The 21236-nt window shown below is 43.0% G+C and overlaps 2 protein-coding genes across 2 annotated transcripts in view; one reads left to right on the top strand and one right to left on the bottom strand.

Moving 5' to 3' along the window:
* The window catches only part of LOC102842892 (zinc finger protein 268-like), a 50820-nt gene extending 46591 nt beyond the window's left edge, over positions 1 to 4229 (top strand). Inside the window, exons 4-7 of the mRNA XM_006868351.1 lie at positions 754 to 880; positions 2329 to 2396; positions 2505 to 2653; positions 2729 to 4229. Coding sequence (XP_006868413.1) covers positions 754 to 880; positions 2329 to 2396; positions 2505 to 2653; positions 2729 to 4229 — 1845 coding nt within the window. The remainder of the gene's footprint in view (positions 1 to 753; positions 881 to 2328; positions 2397 to 2504; positions 2654 to 2728) is intronic.
* Positions 4230 to 19030: 14801 nt separating this feature from the next.
* FPR2 (formyl peptide receptor 2) lies at positions 19031 to 20080 on the bottom strand. The gene has a single exon (XM_006868352.1). It carries the CDS (start codon positions 20078 to 20080, stop codon positions 19031 to 19033), a length of 1050 nt encoding a protein of 349 aa, XP_006868414.1.
* Positions 20081 to 21236: the final 1156 nt, after the last annotated feature.

Genomic DNA, 21236 nt, shown 5'->3' on the forward strand with positions numbered 1-21236 from the left:
TTTCATTAGCAAATATTTTCGATGTACAGAAAACTGGAAAGAGTTTTACAGTGACGGCTCGTGTGCTCACTGACTGGATCATCCAGTTGATAGTTTAATGCAATTGCTTGTCACACGCCTCTCCGTGTAGCCATTTACTTTTTCATTTTAGTTCAATGCGTCTCAAAGTAATTTGCAAACATCATTTCATCTCCCTCAAATACTTCAGCCTGCATGTCATTAATTCGCATTGACTATGTTCATAGGAGTCCGGGTGTGGCACTGTGGGTTAATGCACCAGACTGCAAAGCTGTTTGAATTGCAAGGTCGGCGGTTCAAGGTCACCAGCTGCTCCTCAGAAACTCTATACAGGGTTGCTATGGTCAGAATTGACTCAACTGCACTTAACACCAACAATTTGTTCATAATTTACTTGAGTGCAAAATTCTCTAACTTTAAATGCACAAATCTTAATGTACCATTCAGTGGTATTTAACAGCAGTATAACATAACATGTTACCTGCTTTTTATGTGTCCAGTTTCATGAGTATGTGATTTTCATCTTTTTTTTTTTTTTTTTTCCTGTTAATGTATTAAATAACACTGATTTCTAATGGCAGGCTGTTTAGATGAGCTTTCTGTTCCTTCCATAAACTAGCTTCTCTTAAGATTGTATGTAGACTGTACTGTGAACATGAAGATAAGTTCACATGCATGCTTTCCACAGCATTGAATGAAATGTCCTTTAAATTAAACAGGAATGTGCCGTTTCAGGTAACGTTATTGTTTAAGGACGTGGCTGTGAACTTCACCTCGGAGGAGTGGCAGCTACTTGGCACTGCTCAGAAGGACCTGTATTGCGATGTGATGTTGGAAAATTACAGCAACCTGGCATCACTGGGTAAGGCCGACCGCCAGTCTAATGCCGTTTCTTTATTAAGAGCTCCAACATGTAGGTCTTCGGAAGATTCTACACTTGGGCTTCTTGAATGGTAGATTCTTTCTGAATGTAGAGGATCGTGCCCTCACCTCCCACATGAAGGTTCTTCACTTTGCTGCGATGGGAAGTCTATAACAAGACTGGTCTCAGTTCTCCAGACTCTAACCACCAGCTCTGAGTCTTCGGGTTACTCACGTAGCCATTAGCAAGCTTTCGGGTGGAACCAGGACACTCATGGAGTGTCAAGGGTGAGATCAACAGGGCAGTCTAGGTGAGTAAAAACCGGGTGAGCGTGACAAGGTCTAGAATTCCTGATATGTTATTTCTCGAATTTTACTTAAAAATCCAGTTGACTCTAAACAGTTGCCATGCATTTCTTAGATTTGCTTTTCAGGGTGTTTGCACTTAGCACCTTGTTCACATTAGGACTCTTGCTTGATATTTAGAAAGAGATATACTCTGGTAGCGTAGTGGTTACGAATTGGGCTATGAACCGCAAGATCAGCAGTTCGAAACTACCAGCTGTTTCGTGGTAGAAACATGAGGCTTTCTGCTCCTGTAAGGATTTACAGCCTCAGAAACCCTGTACAGGGTCGGTATGAGTCGGAACCGACTCCACGGCACATAACCACCAACCACCACCACACCCCTTATGCCAGGTGTGGGGAGCTTTATTTCTTCTTTCCAAAATTTATAACATTATTCACGGGCCATATGAAATTACTAACTTAAAAATTAGCCTACTGTATTTGGTCCAACATTTAATGAGTTCACCCCTCAAGTGACGGCTGGAGTCCCGGTATGGCACTGTAGGAGGGACACTTGACCGCAGGATCACTTTGAACTGCACGGTCGATGGTTCACACTCACCATTCTCTCCTCAGAAGCCCTATACAGGGACGCTATGAGTCAGAACCGACTCGATGGCACTTAGCAACAACAACAACAACAACAACAACAACAACAACCATGTGATGGCTGGAGCTGCGGTTGTCTTGTTAGGGCCAGACAATGAGTTCACGGGCCTTACATGGCCCACGGGCCAGACATTCCCCACCTCTGCCGTAAGCCTTTACTTTCTGCATCTGATCTCTGGGATCAGGATCAGGGTCTTACTTTCTCGGTTAGTCTCTCGCTGTCTCGCAGCTTGTTTACTTTTACTTGACCAACACTGATGCTGCCCCTTCTTCCACTCAACACCTTACCTGCAGGCTGACTCGTGCTTTCACACGGTCAGCATGCCCTTGTCCAGGCTCTGCATGGCTTTCATGACGCTCTGCATCCTGTCTGTCCTCTCCTTCTACTCAGTCCTTTGACTTGTGTGTTTTACCCAGAATACAATTTCTTCCCTTCACCCCTGTTGTGAGAGAGCAGCCCTTCATGTTAAGATGTATTGGTCTCCTTTCTAGAAGAAGCCTGGCAAGCGAATGACGACACAGACCAGCGCCAGGAAAACTCTGACAAGCCCGACCCTGTGGCGAGGAACCAGAAAACTGACATTGTTGAGAAAATATTTCACCTGGGGAAAGATGGATTTGATTCATATAGGAAAGTGTTCAAACATAACTTCAATTTCCTATTCCAGAGCATAAATCATGTAAGTAAGAAAGTGGACGAGTTAAATGCACCTGAGAAATTGTTACTTCATGCTGTGCATGAAAATGTTCACTGTGGGACTAACAGCTATGAAGACAATCACTGTGGGAGAGCTGTCCATAAGAAGCCAGGTCTCAGTAGAAACCATAGAGGAAAGAAATGCTACAAATGCACTGAATGCCAGAGATCCTTTGCCTGTGGGTCACGTCTCCATCTGCACCAGAGAATTCACACCAGAGAGAAGCCCTATCGCTGTGTCGAATGCAGGAAAACTTTCGTCTGGAAGAGCCACCTCGTTCTCCATCAGAGAACTCACACTGGAGAGAAACCGTACGGCTGCAATGACTGTGGGAGACTTTTCTCTCAGAAATCGCAGCTCATTGTCCATCAGAGAACACACACGGGAGAGAAGACCTACGAATGCACCGAGTGTCCCAAAGCTTTCATCCGGAAGGCAGACCTCATTTTACACCAGAGAACGCACACAGGCGAGAAACCTTACGAGTGCCGCGAGTGTCAGAAAGCCTTTTGTAGCAAGTCTCAACTGACTATCCACCAGAGGCGGCATTCAGGAGAGAAGCCCTATGAATGTAGTGAGTGTGGGAAGACTTTTCCCCACAAGTCCAGTCTGATTTTACATCGGAGGATTCACACGCGAGAGAAACCCTACGAATGCAACAAATGTCAAAAGTCCTTCATCAGCAAGGGGAACCTCATAAAACACGGGAAAACTCACACAGGCGAGAAGCCGTACAGGTGCACTGAATGCGGAAAAGCTTTCTCTCTGAAATTCAACCTTACTTTGCACCAGAGGACGCATACTGGAGAGAAACTGAATGAATGCAGCCACTGTCAGAAAGCCTTCATCCGCAAGTCACAGCTCATCGAGCACCAGAGGACTCACACCGGGGAAAAACCCTTCCCTTGTACAGAATGCCTGAAAGCCTTCACCCGGAAGTCAGAGCTCATTTTCCATCAGAGAATCCACAGCGGAGAGAAGCCATACGAATGCAGTCAATGCCAGAAAGCCTTCATGCGGCAGTCGGAACTCATTCTCCACCAGAGGACGCACACGGGAGAGAAACCTCATGGGTGCAGTCAGTGCCCGAAAGCCTTCAGAACAAAGTCACAACTCAGCATCCACCAGAGGACGCACACGGGAGAGAAACCCTACGGATGTGGCGACTGTGGGAAAGTCTTCACACAGAAATCACAGCTGGTTGCGCACCAGAGAACTCACACAGGAGAGAAACCGTACGAGTGCAGCCAGTGTCGGAAAGCCTTCAGTACAAAGTCACTGCTCAGCATCCACCAGAGGACGCACACAGGCGAGAAACCCTACGGATGCAGCGACTGTGGGAAAGTCTTCACACAGAAGTCACAGCTGGTTGCGCATCAGAGAACTCACACGGGAGAGAAACCGTACGAGTGCAGCGATTGTCAGAAGTCCTTCAGTCGTAAGTCCCCACTTGTCATCCACCAGCGAACCCACACGGGGGAAAACCCCTTTGTGTGTAGTGAGTGTGGGAAAGGCTTTCCCTGGAAGCCTGGCCTCATCAGACACCAGAGGACTCATAAAGAGAAGCATCATGAGTGCCGTGAATGTGGGAAGTTGTTCCGAGTCAAGTCACACCTTGACACACATCAAAAAACTCACTTGGGAGAGAAGTCCTGTGAATACAGAAAAAATAGGAAAGGCCACTCCTCCCATTAGGGAGGACCTTCCAACGAGGGGACACAGGCACCTGAGAGAAATCCTGCAGACACACCGAACGCATAAAAACCTTTACCCAGATGTTCACTTTTAAATCAAAACCAGAGCCATCTGTAATGCAGCTTATACGGGGAAACCTTCTTCATTCGTATGTTGTAGCTCATTGTTCAGGAAAGTGTGGACACAAGAGACACCACATCCTGGGAGTACACCAAACGTGTGCATGGTTTTACGCAGAAGTCAAAGCTCACTCATTACACGGCAGGCTACTATTGTAATTTGGTGAAAAGTTCCCTAGAAGTGTGTTTTATTTTATATCAGAGAAATGTACATGGGAAGGAACTATCTGCCAGAAATGACTGTTGGAATATTTTTATTGAGAAATCGCTCGTGCTTTAGAGGATTTAGAGTGAAATCATAGAAGAGTGCTAAATGGAGAAAAAGTTTTATTGAAAATCACATACCATAGAGTATTAGAAATTTTACACTAAGGAAAAACTTTTTGGTTGCCATAAAATACTTGAAAATAATTTTTAAAATTGTGACTAATGTTTTAACAGATAATGCATATGAGAAGATAACAAAGGTAGGGGTGACTGCACCTTGTTGATGAGAGACTTAACGTTTGGAAAATTAGGTCAATGAATTGGGGAGAAATGTTTTCTAAAAATAGTTTTATAAAGGAAATCATGTGTGTGTGTTTTTTATACTGTACTGACAAAATATTCTAACATGTTTTGAAGATGAAGAGGAGACAGTTCTACTGTGGAATATAACACGTTTAAAGTCTGACCAAATTAAATGATCAGCACAAACGGCTGAGTTATCCAAACCGTTTCTGCTGTACTTAGGGGTTTTGTTCTTGAGCATGCCCTCATACAGAAATGGTACGGTTTTTAAAATCTTTGTATGTAAGTATAACCTATTTATGGGTGTAAAATAAATAACATGTTTAAAAAAACTTCAAAATTATAGAAATGATGCAAAAATAATGCAAAGAACTTCTATATATACTTTTAATCCAGATTCCTCAATTGTTCACATTTTCCTCATTTGCTTTATTATATTCTGCATGTCCTGGTGTGGCGCTGTAGGATCAGCACTGGACTGCTAACTACAAGGTCGGCGGTTCAAACCCACCAGCTGCTCCTCGGAAACACCATACGAGGTTGATATGAGTCAGAACTGATTCGATAGCACTTAACATTATTTTTCTTCCCAGAACCACTGAGAGCGAGTTTCAGACATGAAACAACTACGTTTGCCCTCTTTACTTCAGTGTATGTTTACTAATTACAAGAACATTCTGTGACATAATCAGGAATGTTGATTCAGTACTGTTACCTAATTTATAGAATTTATTCAGAATTCATTATCTCAGTTACATCCTTCATAGCTAAAACAAAAATCAGAACCAGGATCCAAAACCATGCGTTGCTAATACTTATCCTATCTCTCCAGTCTCGCGAAATCTATAACAGTTCCTCAGTCTTTGTCTTCCATGTGACCTTGCCTTATTTGAAGAGTAAAAGCCTTTGCTTTTGTAAAATACATTTCCATTTGTATTTGTCTTAGGCTTCCTCATGAGTGACAGTGTGTTTGGGGTGGGGATACTCGCTACACATGTAATACTGTTTTCTTAGTGTGGTGCATCTTGTTGGTTTGTCTTGTTATTGGTTGTATGATGCTGGCCAGTTTCGATGTTGTGTGGGTGGTTTTCTCTGCTATAAAATTACTATTTCCCTATTTGTGGAGAGGTAGTCTGAGACTATTTCAGTATCCTGTACCTCATCTTGATTTCACTCAACTTTTCCTTTCATTCGTTATAGCAACCATTGTTTCCTGAATCCATTTTTACTGTGCTGGCTGCATGATCAAGATTGACTATTTTCCCTCTTTGTAGTTAATATGTGATTTTCTACTGTAATCCTGGAGTCCTGGTGTGGCGCTGCAGGATAATGCACTGGACCGCAACGTCAGTTTGAGCTGCAAGGTGGTGGTTCAGACCCACCAGCTGTTCCTCAGAACCGACTCGGTTGGTAATTTAACAGCAGTCTACTGTAGGGGATGACTCCATATGATAAGCACTGGACTGTGAGGCTCCTCCCTCCACGCTTGGGGAGCTGAGTGCAGAACTAGTAGCTCTGTGGTCCTCGTGTGAAGGGTGGTGGGCCCGGCGGACCCTGAGTGCAGCTGGTGCGCTCAGAGCGCAAGTGTTGGCCTTCGCTGTGCCTGGCAGGCAGTTGGCTGAGCGCAGCTTTGGAATAGATCAGTAGGTGCCAGGCTCTCTCGCAGACCAGCTGCTGGGGACTGTGGGAGAGGCTGGCAGCCAGCTAGTGGAAACCTAAGGACTCTGACCCGTGAAGATGGCAGATAAGCTCTTTGCTTATTTTTGAAATAAAAATACTGATTTTTAATTTATGAACTCAAATATCCCCAGATTTGACCAGTACAAGTCAATTCAAGTTGGCTTCTGTGTCTTTTTAATGTGTTTCTCCATTCTTTTTGGCTTTTAAAAACAATTCTTTTTGACTCAAGAATATTGTCCAATATTACCTTAATTTTTTTTTTTTAATATGAGAAAGAATAGTTCCATTGATAAGAAAGGGTAGCTAACTATTTTATATATGCAAAAGCACAAACCACATTCGTTAATGGGACACGTTAGTGTTGGTGAAGGAATCATGGTGTGGGGTGTTGGTTAAGCACTGTTGCTAGCCAAAAGGTCGGCAGTTCGAATCCTACATTCTCGGTTCAGGGGTAAACGATCTGGTAGTCTGTTCCTGAAAGTTCACAATCTAGGAAACTGCGTGGTGGTTCTTCCGTGGCCTATCAGGTGGCTCTAAGTCAGAACCAACCTGACAGCGCACACAGTAGGGAGGACAAATGGCCTGGTGCTATGGGCATCAGTGTGCGGAATCTCACAAACACTCTGTTGACAGAAATGGCATCATGAGATACAGACAGATAAAGCTGTTGAATACAGCTAAAATGATACAAAAGGTAAACAATTATAGATATGTAAGAGGGAGCTCTGGTAGCCTAGTGATTATGAATCGGGCTGCGAACCTTAAGGTCAGCAGTTCGAAACTACCAGCTGCCCCACGGAGAAAGATGAGGCTTTCTGCTCCCGTAAAGATTTACAGCCTCGGAAACCCTGTACAGGGTCGCTATGGGTTGGAACCGACTCGATGGCACACAACAACAACAAACGTAGCATAGTTGAAAAAAGTAAGGGTGTGCCAAACAAAATTGAGATTCGTCATTACTTCTTGGTAGAAAGGGGGAATATGGTCTGAGAAAGGGCAAAGACGGTTTTCAGTACAAGTCTTCACTGTAGTGTTCTCTGTGTCTGTGTCTTACATACATGACATTTATATTCCGGTGTGTGAAAATATCTGATCATTTCTGGAAGTACTACTCTATGAATAAAATACCAACACATCATCTGCTTTAACTGGGTTACCTACTTTAGGGAAATCATATATAACTCAAGAGCTAGTTGTATGGTGAGAGTTCATGGCCTCTTTTCATTAAAATATATATAATTTTTTTTATCATGTTAACATTTAATGAGGTGTCTGGAAATAATGTCAGAACAATCTAATATGAATCAAGTAGTTCAGAAATATTGCATGCTGAGATTTTGGAATCCACCCGCTGCCACCAAGTCGATTCTGCCTCGTGGTGAGGCCTAGTGCATTGTTGTGCCGCACCACACCAGGATTTTAGACTTGTAGAAGTTAAATTAAGTTTTCCTTCCCTGCAGACCAGCCATTTGACAACAAGGCTTATTATTATTTTAAAGAGCCGCGTACTGCCATCACATCACTGCAAGAAGATCTATATTTGTAAAGACCATTTGGTATGTAAATTGTATCTCCCTGTAACAATGCATGGTCTGAACATTAAGGTTTTTGTCCTCAGTTATAGTTGGCCTTGTCAAACCTTGTATTTTAACATACGGAAAGAAACCAGTCGATTTTACTTACGTAAAATGTCTAGGACAGGCGAGTATGTAAAGACCAACATTGTTTATTAGTGGTATCAGGGATGGGAAGGAAGTACAAAGAGGAGCTCAGTGCTTCAGGATACTGAGTTTTTGTTAAAGGTGAGAGGAAATTTTGGAAATGGTAATGGTTGAGTAATACAATAAGTGTGACTAATGTCGCTGAATTGCAGATGTTGAGAATGTTGGCCTTTTAATCTGAAACTCAAAGTCCTGTTATAGCGTTGTAGGATAAACACTTGACCTCAAGGTCAGTGTGAATGTCAAGGTCAGTGGTTCAACCTCCCCAACCACTCCTTGGACACCCTATACAGGGTTAATAGGAGCCGGAACCAACTCGACACCAACAGCGTGAAACTGGAGACGCTCCTGGAAGCCGTATTTCCACTAAGTAATAAGATGGGACTGTAAGACACTAACATCTATGAAGAATGTGCTTCTTAGTACAATCAACTATACAAGACAAAGGGGCAACATTTGCCCCAAACCAAAGGAAAGACAGGGAGGGACAGGAAAACTGGACACATGGATATGGGGAACCCAGGGGGCAGTGGAGATTCTGGCACACTGCAGGGATTGCATCAGATTTGCTGGAACAGTCTGTGTATGAACTATTGATTAGAAAACTCATTTGCTATGTAAACTTTCGCCAAAAGCACAATTAATGGGAAATGGCAATTTGTCACAGGTATTTACCACCATTAAAGGGAACAAATATTTTTTTTCTTGAATTTTGAGTATACTGCAAAATAAAAATCTTGATATGTTTATAAAAATGACTTTGCTCTTCAAGCATGATTTTTATATTGAGGAACTGGTTGGTGTGTTTAGACATGAGCTGAGAAGTGTTCTGTCTTCTGTAATTTGTTGAACACTGGTGTTACTTCTGCCTTAAATGTTGGTTGGAATTCACCAGTGAAGCAATGTTGGGGGCTGTCAAGTTCTGACTCCACAGAGAGCTGCGTACAACAGAGCAGACCCTAGGCCAGTCCTGTGCCATCTGTTCAGTCACTGCTACACTTGAGTCAGTTGTCCCAGCCACCGTGTCAGTCCTTCTTGTTGAGGCCTGGACGAATGGACCAAGGAAATTCAACAGCCCAAGGATGAGTCCTAAGAGATGGCTCAGATCCACCTGTTCTCCAGTCTTTTTACCAAGGACACCAGCAATTCTACCCACAGCATAGTCTGTCTTCTAAGTTGGATGATATGTCGTAGTTACCACGCAGAACTAATACACAATACTCATGATAATGGGGTTTATTAGGGAAGAAACGGGTTACAATTCAGCATCAAAAGTGACTTGGTACAATTCTTCCATCAAGACAAGTTCTCTGTGTGTGTGTGTGTGTGTGTCAGAACTAAGTTGTCAGCACCCAACATTCCAACGCCAGGCACCTTAACTTGCAAACTTTCAATCTCCATGGTGGGCCACAAGCACCTCATTTACATAGTACCAGTGTGGCTCTGTGGAGTAAAGCACTGGACCACAAGGTCACTTTGAACCACAAGGTCGGCAGTTCAAACTCACCAGCTGCTCCTTGGAAACCCAATACAGGATTGCTATTGAGCCACAACCAGCTTGACAACACCTAACAACAATAAGCCAGTCATTGTGTAGGAATCACAAAGCCTGCTGGCAGGACCATAGTCAGTGATTCCCTGCACCACAAAGGTCTTCCTCTCTTGTTGACCCTCTACCAAGATGTCCTTCAGTGACTGATCCTGATACCATCTACATAAGTGAGGTGAAGTCCGGTCAACCTTACTTTTACAGAACATTCTGGCTGTACTTCCACAACATGTTGGTTCATTCTCCTGGGAGTTCATGGTATAATGATGGTGATGGTTATGTGCCATGGAGTCAGTTCCAACTCACAGTGACCTTGTACAGGGTTTCTGAGGCTATAAATCTTTACTGGAGCAGACCGCCTCATCTTTCTCCCGCGGAACAGCTAGTAGTTTCAAACTGCTGACCTTGCAGTTCGCAGCCCAATTCATAACCACTACGCTACAGTCACAATTCATTTTATTCTCCGTTCTATTTCTTATCTTGAGTTGCGCCACATCAGCAAATGGAGGTGCCCAAAGCAACAAAATAGGACAGCAGCCATTCCTCCCACCAATCTCTGTTAGAAGAAGCACAGCTAAAATGCTCCTTGGAAGCTAGGATGGCCAGATTTTTGTCTGTCAAACTTTGAACATATTTTCAGGAGGGACCAGTCCTTGGAGAAGGACATCATGCTTGGTGAAGTAGAGGGTCAGAGAAAAAGAGGAAGACCCTCAACAAGATGGACTGATACAGTGGCAGCAGCAGTGGGCTCAAGTATAGCCAACGATTGTGAAGCTGGCACGGGACTGGGCAGTGTTATGTTCTGTTGGGCATAGGGTTGCTATGAGTCAGAACTGACTTGGCACCTAACAACCACAACCATTCCACAGCACTCTATAGCTGGGTTTCATAATTCATAGCAACGGCCACACTTCTCAGATACCCTACTCAAAGTTACGGGTTGGCTATGGAAGTTAATGAGCTACATGAGCTACATGTCAGGACCACAGAATGCTAAGGGCACAGTTCTTTCCGTCAGGACAGCCTCTCCCTCCCTGGGCAATATTAACAAAGCGCTTTTAGGGCTGCTAACAAATGCCTACAAGTCCCAGTACTCCGCCATGAGCCTCAGCCTAAAATTACTGGTCTCTAGCTCCATGAATTCTGGTTAGGATCAGAAGAAAAACCACTGCATTTCCACTTGGCGTCAGAAAGGACATTCAGAGAGGCACACGTATAGATGCTTTAGCTAATATGAGGAAGCATCAAGAAATTCCTGAAAAGATGGAATTAAAAGGTAACAGAATTTTCCCACAACCTTTGAAACTCCCTTGTAAATGACCACTGTTATTTGGAGCCATTAGGTTTTTGGGGTGACATGCTATGCAGCAATAAGTAAATACTAATACAGAGACTCTGGAGTCCTGGGGTGACGCTTTAGGATAATACACTGGGCCACAAGGTTGGTTTGAACCTCAAGGTCGGCAGTTCAAGCCTACCAGCTGCTCCTCGGAAACCCTATCCAGGGTCGCTATGAGTCGGAACTGCCTTGACAACACTTAACAACAACAATACAGAGACTCTCATGTAACATTCAAGTCACCTGTGACTTGAAATTCCTTGCAATTCATGTTTGAAAAAAGATTAAACGTGAATTGCAAGGAATTTTGTCAACCATGAAGTCTTCCAACTATGAGTACCAGAATCTCTCTACGGTTAGATAGTTAATTTCTTGACTATATCTTCCAGTTTTTACACCTAGATCACCACTTCAGCTGCAAGATAACGCACTGCTGTTTTCCTCAACAGCAACCATTTGGCAGCTACTTCTCTATAAGTAAGACAGGAAATTAGTGTCAACTTGAGAGATCGAGTTTAAAGAGCATGATGGTTTATGGAAAAAACAAACTTTTTTTTTTTTTCCATCTTAATTCTTTCTGTCAGTCTCGGTATCTCTTTTGTGCTTTTGGGTCCACACACAAAGCAAAGCCAATCCAAGTTTAGATGGATTGGTTTACTGGTTAGTAGCCATGTGTGGTGGGAATAGGTAGGAGGAAATAGGAGAAGGCTGGCATAGGGAAAGATGGGAGCACGTCCTTCTGATTCATCAGTGGTTTTTTTTGAGTTAATGCAAGAAGCTTAATTGTGGAATGTTGTTGTTGTTGTTATGTGCCGTGGAGTCGGTTCCGACTCATAGCGACCCTGCACAGGGTTTCCAAGGCTGTTAATCTTTATGGGAGCAGAACACCTCATCTTTCTCCTGCGGAGCAGCTGGTAGTTTCAAACTGCTGACCTTGCGGTTCGCAGCCCGATTCGTAACCACTACGCTACCAGAGCTCCATATAGACAGCTCAAATTGGGAAGTACTGAATAGGTACAAAGCACTCCAGCCTTAGGAGGGGAAGAGGAACTATACAGTTCCTATACATAGATTTCAGGAAGTTTTAAGCAAAATTTTTGATTGATTGACATTTTTAAAAAATCCAACTAGTCAGACCTAAGACAGTCACAAAGTAAAACCATATATATACTCTTTTTTTTTAAATTAACTTTTTATTGTGATTTGAGTGAAGGTAAACATAAGATCATCAGCCTTACTTTCAAGAATCCTACGTTTTGTTTCATCTCAATGATTACACTCCCCTCCCTGTAACACTAAGGAGCTCTGGTAGCGTAGTGGTTACGAATCAGGCTGTGAACTGCAAGGTCAGCAGTTTGAAACTACCAGCTGTTCCGCGGGAGAAAGGTGAGGCTTTCTGCTCCCATAAAGATTTACAGCCTCAGAAACCCTATACAGGGTCACTATGGGTCGGAACCGACTCCACGGCACAGAACCACCACCGCCTTGTAACAACGAGCCACCCTGTGGCTTCCTTTGTACAGCTTGTTTTCCACAAATGAACAAAGCAAAAATATTTGATGTATACATACAAAACAGAACAAAAATTGTATTCATTTAAATGTCCTAAGGGCACGTTTTGCAAGCCAGCCTCCTGCCTGTAGAGACACAGCCTTTCTCAGTTCGTGAGCCTAGCGTCCTTAGCTGCTCTCTCTCTCTATGTCATCGCCTCTGCCACGGTCTCTGCTGTCCCTGCTTTTCTGGGTAGGATCTCATGTTCCACTCATGCTCTTCCTTGATGGCCCTGGGGTCCTCTGCTCCCGAACTGAAAGATTAACTACTCCTCCCTTTTAGCTACACATCTTCTACAATTATAGTTGTGACAAGTGCTATTAATCTTGATAACAGTTTCTCACAATTGAGTCATAAAATCTTATCACCATCATCCCCCATCCCCTTTCACCAGATCCATCTGGAAAAGAGGAAAGTTACTCAACGGGGATTCTATCTTACCCCTTGTTTGGAAACGAAGTACTGATCAGTGATTTTTAACTGTTCCTGAGAACTTCTCTTTTCAGGAGAAGAGCGCACTGCCCCCCCCTGGGTCATGTCTGCCAATTCCAGACTATGCTGACTCCCACAGGACTCTGTAGAAGATGCCGAGCACAGCAACATTTCTGACAAAATTTATTCTGCTAACAGAACTTTTGCCCACATAATTTCCCCAAGGGTTGTCTCACCAGAACCATATGCACAAGACCCGTTTTTCTTAGTTGTGAACTGTAAAGACACACAACGTATCTGTGTTTTCAAGGCTCAATACAAGCTATTATTATGTTCTCTGGTTGTTAAGTGTTGTCGACTCATAGCGACGCCTTATAGGGTTTCTGAGGAGCGGCTGGTGGATTTGAACCACTGACCTTTTGGTTAGCAGTCCAATGCTTATCCCACAGTGCCAAACCAGTGGAGGAGAATATTTATGCACCTGCTAATAACTAGGGGAAATCTGGTTGTACGTCACAATTCCCAGAGAAACTTGTGAGTAAATGCAGATTCCTGAGTTTTGGCTAGATTTTTATGAATCAAACATTCTGAAGCCGCAGAGCCGTAATCCATATTAAAAAAAAAAAAAAAAATCCCTCCCCTGGTATTTCTTTAGGATCCCGATCAGAGACTTACATTGGCAAGAGCCACCTACATGGTATTTGGAGCAGGAGAAAGTATAACACAGGAACGCTGAAGTTGCTAAGTGCCATCGAGTCGGTTCCAACTCATAGTTAAACCCTTTATAGGGCTCCGGAGGCTTTAAACCTTCACGGGAGCAGAAAACCTCATCTTTCTCCCGCGGAGGGGCTGGCGGGCTCGAACCAGAGACCCTGTGGTTCTCAGTCCACTGCGTATTGCATGGAGCTACTGCGCTCCCGGAAATGGAGCTTTGTTGTTCTTACGTGCCGTCCAGTCATTTCTGATTCAGAGGGAACTTATAGAAGATTTCCAAAGATCTGCTGGTGAGTTTGAACTGCCAACTTTGTGGATCTAGCGGGGGGGGAAACATGGTTGAGTAGTATAGTAGGGTTTGGAGCTGGCGAATGTATGAAATGTGAATTGGCAGGGAAACGCATGGGTGAGCACAGAATGTTCTCTGTCTAGAAGCAGTGGTAACTCTTAGGGTGGCATGAGTACAGCGAATATATATATATATATATAGAGAGAGAGAGAGAGAGAGAGAGAAAGATGAGGCTTTCTACTCCCGTAAAGATTTACAGCCTCGGAAACCCTGTACAGGGTCGCTATGAATCGGAACCGACTCATGGCACATAACAACAACATATATGTAGCTGTTAAGGAGCTCTGGTTGTGTAATGGTTACGAATCGGGCTGCTGACCTCAAGGACAGCAATTCAAAACTACCAGCTGCTCCGCGAGAGAAAGATGAGGATTTCTGCTCCCGGACACATTTACAACCTCGGAAACCCTGTGCAGAGTCACTATGAGTCGGAACCGACTCCATGGTACTTAACAACAACAACATATAGTTGTTAGGTGCCACTGAGTCAGTATCAACTCCTAGCGACCTTATGAACAACAGAACGAAACACTGCCCAGTCCTGGGCCAACTTCACAATTGTTGCCACGCTTGAGCTCATGTATGCTGACACTTTGCCAATCCATCTCACTGGGGGTCTTCCTCTTTTTCTCTGACCCTCTACCTTACCAAAAATGATATCCTTCTCCAGTGACTAGTCCCACCTGACAACATGTCCAAAGTATGAGAGACGAATAGATACATATATGTATACCTTCTACAGCGACACTTATGACCATCATGAATAATCCTGATAACAATTACTCACTGTTGATTCATGAAATCCTATCACCATCATATATATAAGCTCTGATAGCATAGTGATTATAAGTTGGGCTACTAACCTCAAGGTCAGCAGTTTGAAACTAACCGCCATTCTGTGGGAGAAAGATGAGGATTTCTGCTCCCATAAAGACTTACAGCCTCGGAAACCCTATGCAGTCAGAACCGACCCCAAGACACACCACCACCATATATATAAATACAAAGTTCTTTATTCAGATGCACTTAGAAATTCACTCTGGGAAGTGCATAGGGATTCTTCTTACAGGGCTGAGAGATGAGGCAAGACTCCCATTTCCTGTTTTGTGTTTTAGCCAACCACGAGGTGGAGCTCGATTTCTAATGAGTTTGAAATTGCTATTGCAATAGCTCTTGAAGACACACAGATTGGCACCAAAGCCAAGGTTGCTGACTGTTGGCTGCTGCTGTCATTTGATCCCTCTGATCCCAGTATCCTAAAGTGTCCAATTTTAGAGACTTGTGGTACCTAAACCAATGGGCTGCCCTAATTGAAGAGGCTTAAATCCAGAAATTGTGAAAATTTCCTGGTATAAAGGGAAAGGGACCTTAGCCTGATTTACTTAATGTTTTTAAACCTTTGAAATGTAGACAATAACAAACATCCAGGAAAAAGTGAACAAGAACTACACATGAAACTAAATTAATCCATTTAAGTAATCTGTGTACCTATAGCTAGACAGTGTTTCGTCCTGTTGTACATAGGGTCGCTATGAGTCGGTACCGACTTGATGGCACCTAACAACAACAACAACATATTCCAGTAAAAAAAGATACCACTGACCAACATTCCCATCACTCATCTGTCAGTTGGTTATACTGTGGTAGCTTGTATGTTGTGATTCTAGAAGTTATGCAACTGGTATTTTAAATACCAGCAGGGTCAGCCATGGTGGACAGGTTTCAGATGAGCTTCCAGATGAAGACAGACTAGGAAGAAGGAGTGACGAACTACTTCCGAATATTTAGTCACTGAAAACCTTATGGATATCAATGGAACACTGTCAGATAGCACCAGAGTATTGACTAATGAAGCAAGATGAAAAGCATCAGAATAATATAAAATATTCTGGAAATTGAAATGCTGGAAAATGAATCCCTCAGGTTGGGAGGCACTCAAAAGATGACTGGGGAAGAGCTACCTCCTCAAAATAGAGTTGACCATGATGATGCGAATGGAGTAAAGCCTTCAGGACCTTTATTTGCTGATGGGGCACAACTCAAAATGAAGAGAAACAGCTGTAAACATCCATTAATACATTCATGTATATATTACATGGAATATATGAAGTGCGAATCTAGGAAAATTGGAAATTATAAAAAATGAAATAGAATGCATAAACATTGATAGCCTAGGCATTTACTGAGTTGAAATGGACTGATATTGGCCATTCTGAATTTGACAATCACATGACTTACTATGCAGGGAATGACAAATCGAAGAGGAATGGCATCACATTTATCATCAAAAAGAACATATCAAGATCTATCTTGAAGTACATACGCCTAAAAAGAAGAAAAGTTAATGCCACTATTATTCAAATTTGCGCTCCAACCACTAAAGCCAGTGATGATGAAATTGAAGAATTTTATCAGCGTCTTCAGTCTGAAGCTGATCAAACATGCCATCAAGATGCATTGATAAATACTGGTGATTGGAATGCAAAATGGATGTCAGAAGAGACTCTGAAACTTGCTTTCCAGTGTAGAGATGCTAAAGCAAATGGAAGAAGTGAGGAGGTACAAGAGCTGAACAGAAAATTTCAAAGGTCAGCTCGAGAAGACAAAGTCAAATATAACAAAATGTGCAAAGACCTGGATACATTTTAGGCATTAATAAATTAAAGTCTGCCAATGAATCCCCCAAAGGTACTCCACTCCACCTCAAGTAAGCCTCAGCCTGGAGGTACCCCAGCTCAACTTCTGTAGGTTGGCAAACTTTAGCCGTCTACTCCGTGAGCAAGTCTCTTGCCTGAAGGCTCAGCTTTCTTTGCTCTGTCCCAGTTCTTGTGGTCTCGGTTCGGCTGCCTCTGCTTCTCTGCTGAAGGGCTGTCAGTGTCCACACGCTCTATTACTGGCTCTTCTTTCTTGATGGTAAAGATCTGCCTGCCAGCACCCCAGCCCCACCCCCTTTTCAGCTTCTAGAGTGCATCTTAAACCTAGTGGGATGGCAAAACTGACCAATCCCATGTTAAGAGTTCCATGCACCCTATTTGCATAGTCCCACCCACATGGGTACCTTGTATCTTATTTACATTGATAGCAAGCCAGTCAATTCCCCTGGTGGGGCACAAACACCTAACATGTGCCCAGTCGTATCCATTTGTTAGGAAATACAAAGACTAAGGCCAGAAGAACTATATCAAGTAATTCACTGCACCACACTTGGCCATGAGAAAACGTACATTTTTGGGGAACCGAGCATTCCTGGGAGTCAAGAATGCAAATGTAATGGGAAAACTATTCTGCATTGGAAATGCAAAGGACTTGGGTGGGGGAATCAGCATGAAAGAGAGGAGAAGGATGTCTGAATAAAGCACTGGAGTGGCTGAAAAACTTTTGATACAGGACTGCCTTTGTTTCATTTCAAGTTCTCTTTTCCCAAGGCATTTGTGAATGAGTATTTATAGAAAACAAGAGAAAAAATTTGATACCATTGTGGGTTGACTTATTTCAACATAAAGTCAGCAGTCAACAGCCAAAATATGTTATTGAAGCAGGAACTCAAAGGTGTAAAACAAATATATGTTGCATGGGAATTTGTAAAAATAGTTGGCGTAGGGGTGGAAGTTCACTGAACATGATCCAATTCATGATATGAGGGTCAGAGGTATTTTTGACCAGATGCTAGACTTTCTCACTTAACACCTGGTTGTACTATTGTTTATTCTCTCTCTCTCTCTCTCTCTCTGTGTTTATATATCTGTATATATAATATATTCTGTTAGTCTCTCTCATCAAAATATCTATAACTATCTATTTATATATGTTGACATCTATATCCAGAGTACAGGTGTGGCACTGTAGAATAAGCACTGTACTGCTAACCACAAGGTCAGCAGTTCAAACCCACCAGCCACTTCTCATAAATCCCATATAGGGTCACTATGATTCAGAACCAACTCCATGGCATTTAACAGCAACAACAACATCTATCTCAAATACGTCACAATTAAGTAAGTGCTTATTCTTGGAATGCAAGGGTAGTTTAACACTCAAAAAGTAAGCCATGTAATTTATGATGCTGTAACTTAAAAAATAAATATATGATCATCTTACTGTATGCAGCAAAAGTATTTGAAAACATTAAACAACCATGCATGCTTTTTAAAAAACGAAGAAAACTAGGAGTAGAATCTGATCAAAGATAACCACAAAGAAACCTTTAGCAAACATGTAACATAATAGTGAAATAATAGTTTCTCCTTAACAGACTAGCTCATGTACGTTGTACAAATCACCAGTATTTAAAAAAAAAAATTTTTTTTATTGTGAATTGAATGAAGACAAGGCCATCAATTTTACGTTCAACAAATCACACACTTTGTTTCATCTCAATGATTGCAGTTCCCTCCCTGCAACAACAGTGATCCTCCTTCCTTCCTGTGGTTTCGATTTCCATTCAATTCATCTCCCCATCCCTTGTTGACTTTATCCGTGGGTAAATGGTGCCCTTTGGATTCTGAATGATGGACCATTCCATGATGAGCAGACCTTACTAGTACTGTTATATTCTCTATTCTACTGCTTGGCTGAAAATTAGACCATGAGGGTGAATCCCTTTATCCCTGCACATGTTGTAATCTTCTTTTCCCCTGAATTCTTTTCTCACCTTCTTACTTCTGACTACTCCAGGCTACAGGCTGAGATCTGAAAGCCAAAAAGACATACGCCTGTTGATTTCCTCTAAACCAGTTGATAACAGTAATATAAGACTGGTAGATCTAACTCAAGGTGACATGAAGCTAATTAGGGAGCAAGGTAGGAGAAGGCGTGTAACTCAAAAGTGTCCCCCATCTCACACTGCCTGTAACTCAGCACTTGAAGGAAGTGAAGTATCATTAGCAGCTGCGTTGTCACCGATCTGGCCTGGGTCCTCCCTTAAAGCCCTCGCCACACTGGTAGGTAATGAATGGATCAGTCTCTTTTGGAAGTCTTGGCCCACGAAGACATAGAGCATAGGGTTGAGGCAGCTGTTGAAGGCGGCCAGGCAGCTCATTGGATTCGCTAGGCATACCAGGATCTTCATGTACTTACTATTCGACATCACGTCTCTGGGCCAGACTGTGCGTAGGAGGGCAACCAGCTCAAAGGGGAACCAGCAGAGGAAAAAGGAAACCACAACAGCAGTGAGGACTCGTAAGGGACGGCTGGATTTAATGAGACCTCTTCTATGGATGTTGGCAGCAATGAGCCCATAGCAGATAGTGATGATGGACATTGGGGTACTGAAGCCAAGGATGAAGTTAATGATCCCACTGACCAGAGACACGCTAATGATCACGTCCATGACCTCCTCATGGGTGCCACTCCAAGATGTACAGTTGACAAGGCATTGGGTTTTGCCCTCCTTGTCATTTACTATTTTAAAGAAGATGGCACTTGGCAACGTGCAGACGATGGCAAGAATCCATAGGCCAGTGATCATCTTCTTGGCCAAACCTACAGTGCGGTGAATCTGGGTCCAGACAGGGTGCAGGACACAAATACAGCGGTCCAGAGCAATGAAACTCAACAGAAATATACTTCCATTCAGATTTAGGCCCATTACAATGTGAATGAATTTGCATAGGAACGGACCAAAAGGCCATTGTTTCATGGCCATTGAGACAATGTGGAATGGCAGGGTGACAGTGAAAGAGAAATCAGCTAAGGCCAAGTTCAAGTAAGAGATGGTGGTGGCTGTACGAGTCATCTGGAAGCCAGCCACCCAGATCACAAGCCCATTGCCCAGGGTGCCGAGGACAAAAGTGACCCCAAGTATCACCAGTGAGAACATTTTCAGAATGTCCGGCACATGGAAGATAGCGTCACATTCTTTCAGAGGGCTTGAGAAGTTAGTTTCCATCTTGTCAGCACCTGAAACATTTGAACAATGATCATTTCTCAGTTGTGGAACCGTTTTCCAGCATTCTTATTCATACCATACATAACTTCTAATATAGCTCCAACTCCACCCAGGATACCCACTTTACTGAGCCTTGTGACTGTTCATACTATAATATTGGAAATCATTAGGGGAAGAATAGTTTTCTATGGTCTCACAATTATTAATATGAATTCCAACTATCAGGCTAATGGCCAAGAAGATGACCCATTTCTGTCCACCAGCAGAAATACCCACCCAAGGATGTATGTTGTTGTTGTTGTTAAGTACCGTGGAGTAGGTTCTGACTCACAGCAACCCTTCACAGGGTTGTTATGGGTTGGAACCTACTCCAGAGCACATAACCACCACCAAGTCGTTGAATATACTAAGTGCATTTTACATGTACAGCACATCCTCGTCTGGACAACCGCTTATCAAGAACTCAACAGTTGCTTATGGTGAGTAGATGAAAGTGGAATATTAAGAGTATGGTGGGTTTATCTGAATGGACTATAGGTAGTGGCCTGACTAAAGGAATGTTTCCCCTTACTGGTATTGTATCAGTCCCCTTCCTGAAATGATGCCATAGCATGACTAACACCCCTATTTAAACTAGCCATCTGCTCAGTCCCTTCAGCCCTGTCTCACCCTGCACGCCCCCCCTCCCACCTCACCCTATGGAAAAATAATAAATTTCTTGCAAAAAACCTTGAAGGCCAGAATGAACCAAGGACACCTGACAAACAGGATAAAACTTAGCCCATCCATACAACCAAGATAAGGGTATATTGGTGGGTTTACTCCCAGTTACAGGATAAGGGTCTGCTGGAATTTGCCACCCCAGCTGACAAGACAAGTCTGTTTGTTTTAACCACTCTGTGTTTTTGTATAAAACCGTGTACCTCTCCTCACTTCGGGGTCAGAGTGGTTTGGGCTTGAGTTGAAACTCTGGCTGCCTACAATAAACTTTGCTCTTTAAATTTTCCGAGTTGAGTTCTTTCTTAATGTTACTGCTGCAACAATGAAGGAAATGAAAATGGGTTATTGCAAAAACAAACAAACAAACAAAAACAAGGCTGGACTGGAAATGCTGAAAGAGGAACTGAGGTTTTCCAGGGAAAACACACAGGCTATT

The sequence above is a fragment of the Chrysochloris asiatica genome, unplaced genomic scaffold (assembly GCF_000296735.1).
Source record: "Chrysochloris asiatica unplaced genomic scaffold, ChrAsi1.0 scaffold00116, whole genome shotgun sequence".
In the NCBI taxonomy this organism is placed as follows: domain Eukaryota; kingdom Metazoa; phylum Chordata; class Mammalia; order Afrosoricida; family Chrysochloridae; genus Chrysochloris; species Chrysochloris asiatica.

Coding starts and splice junctions, on each gene's coding strand:
- FPR2 (XM_006868352.1), bottom strand. CDS start 20,080: ATGGAAACTAACTTCTCAAGCCCTCTGAAAGAATGTGACGCTATCTTC.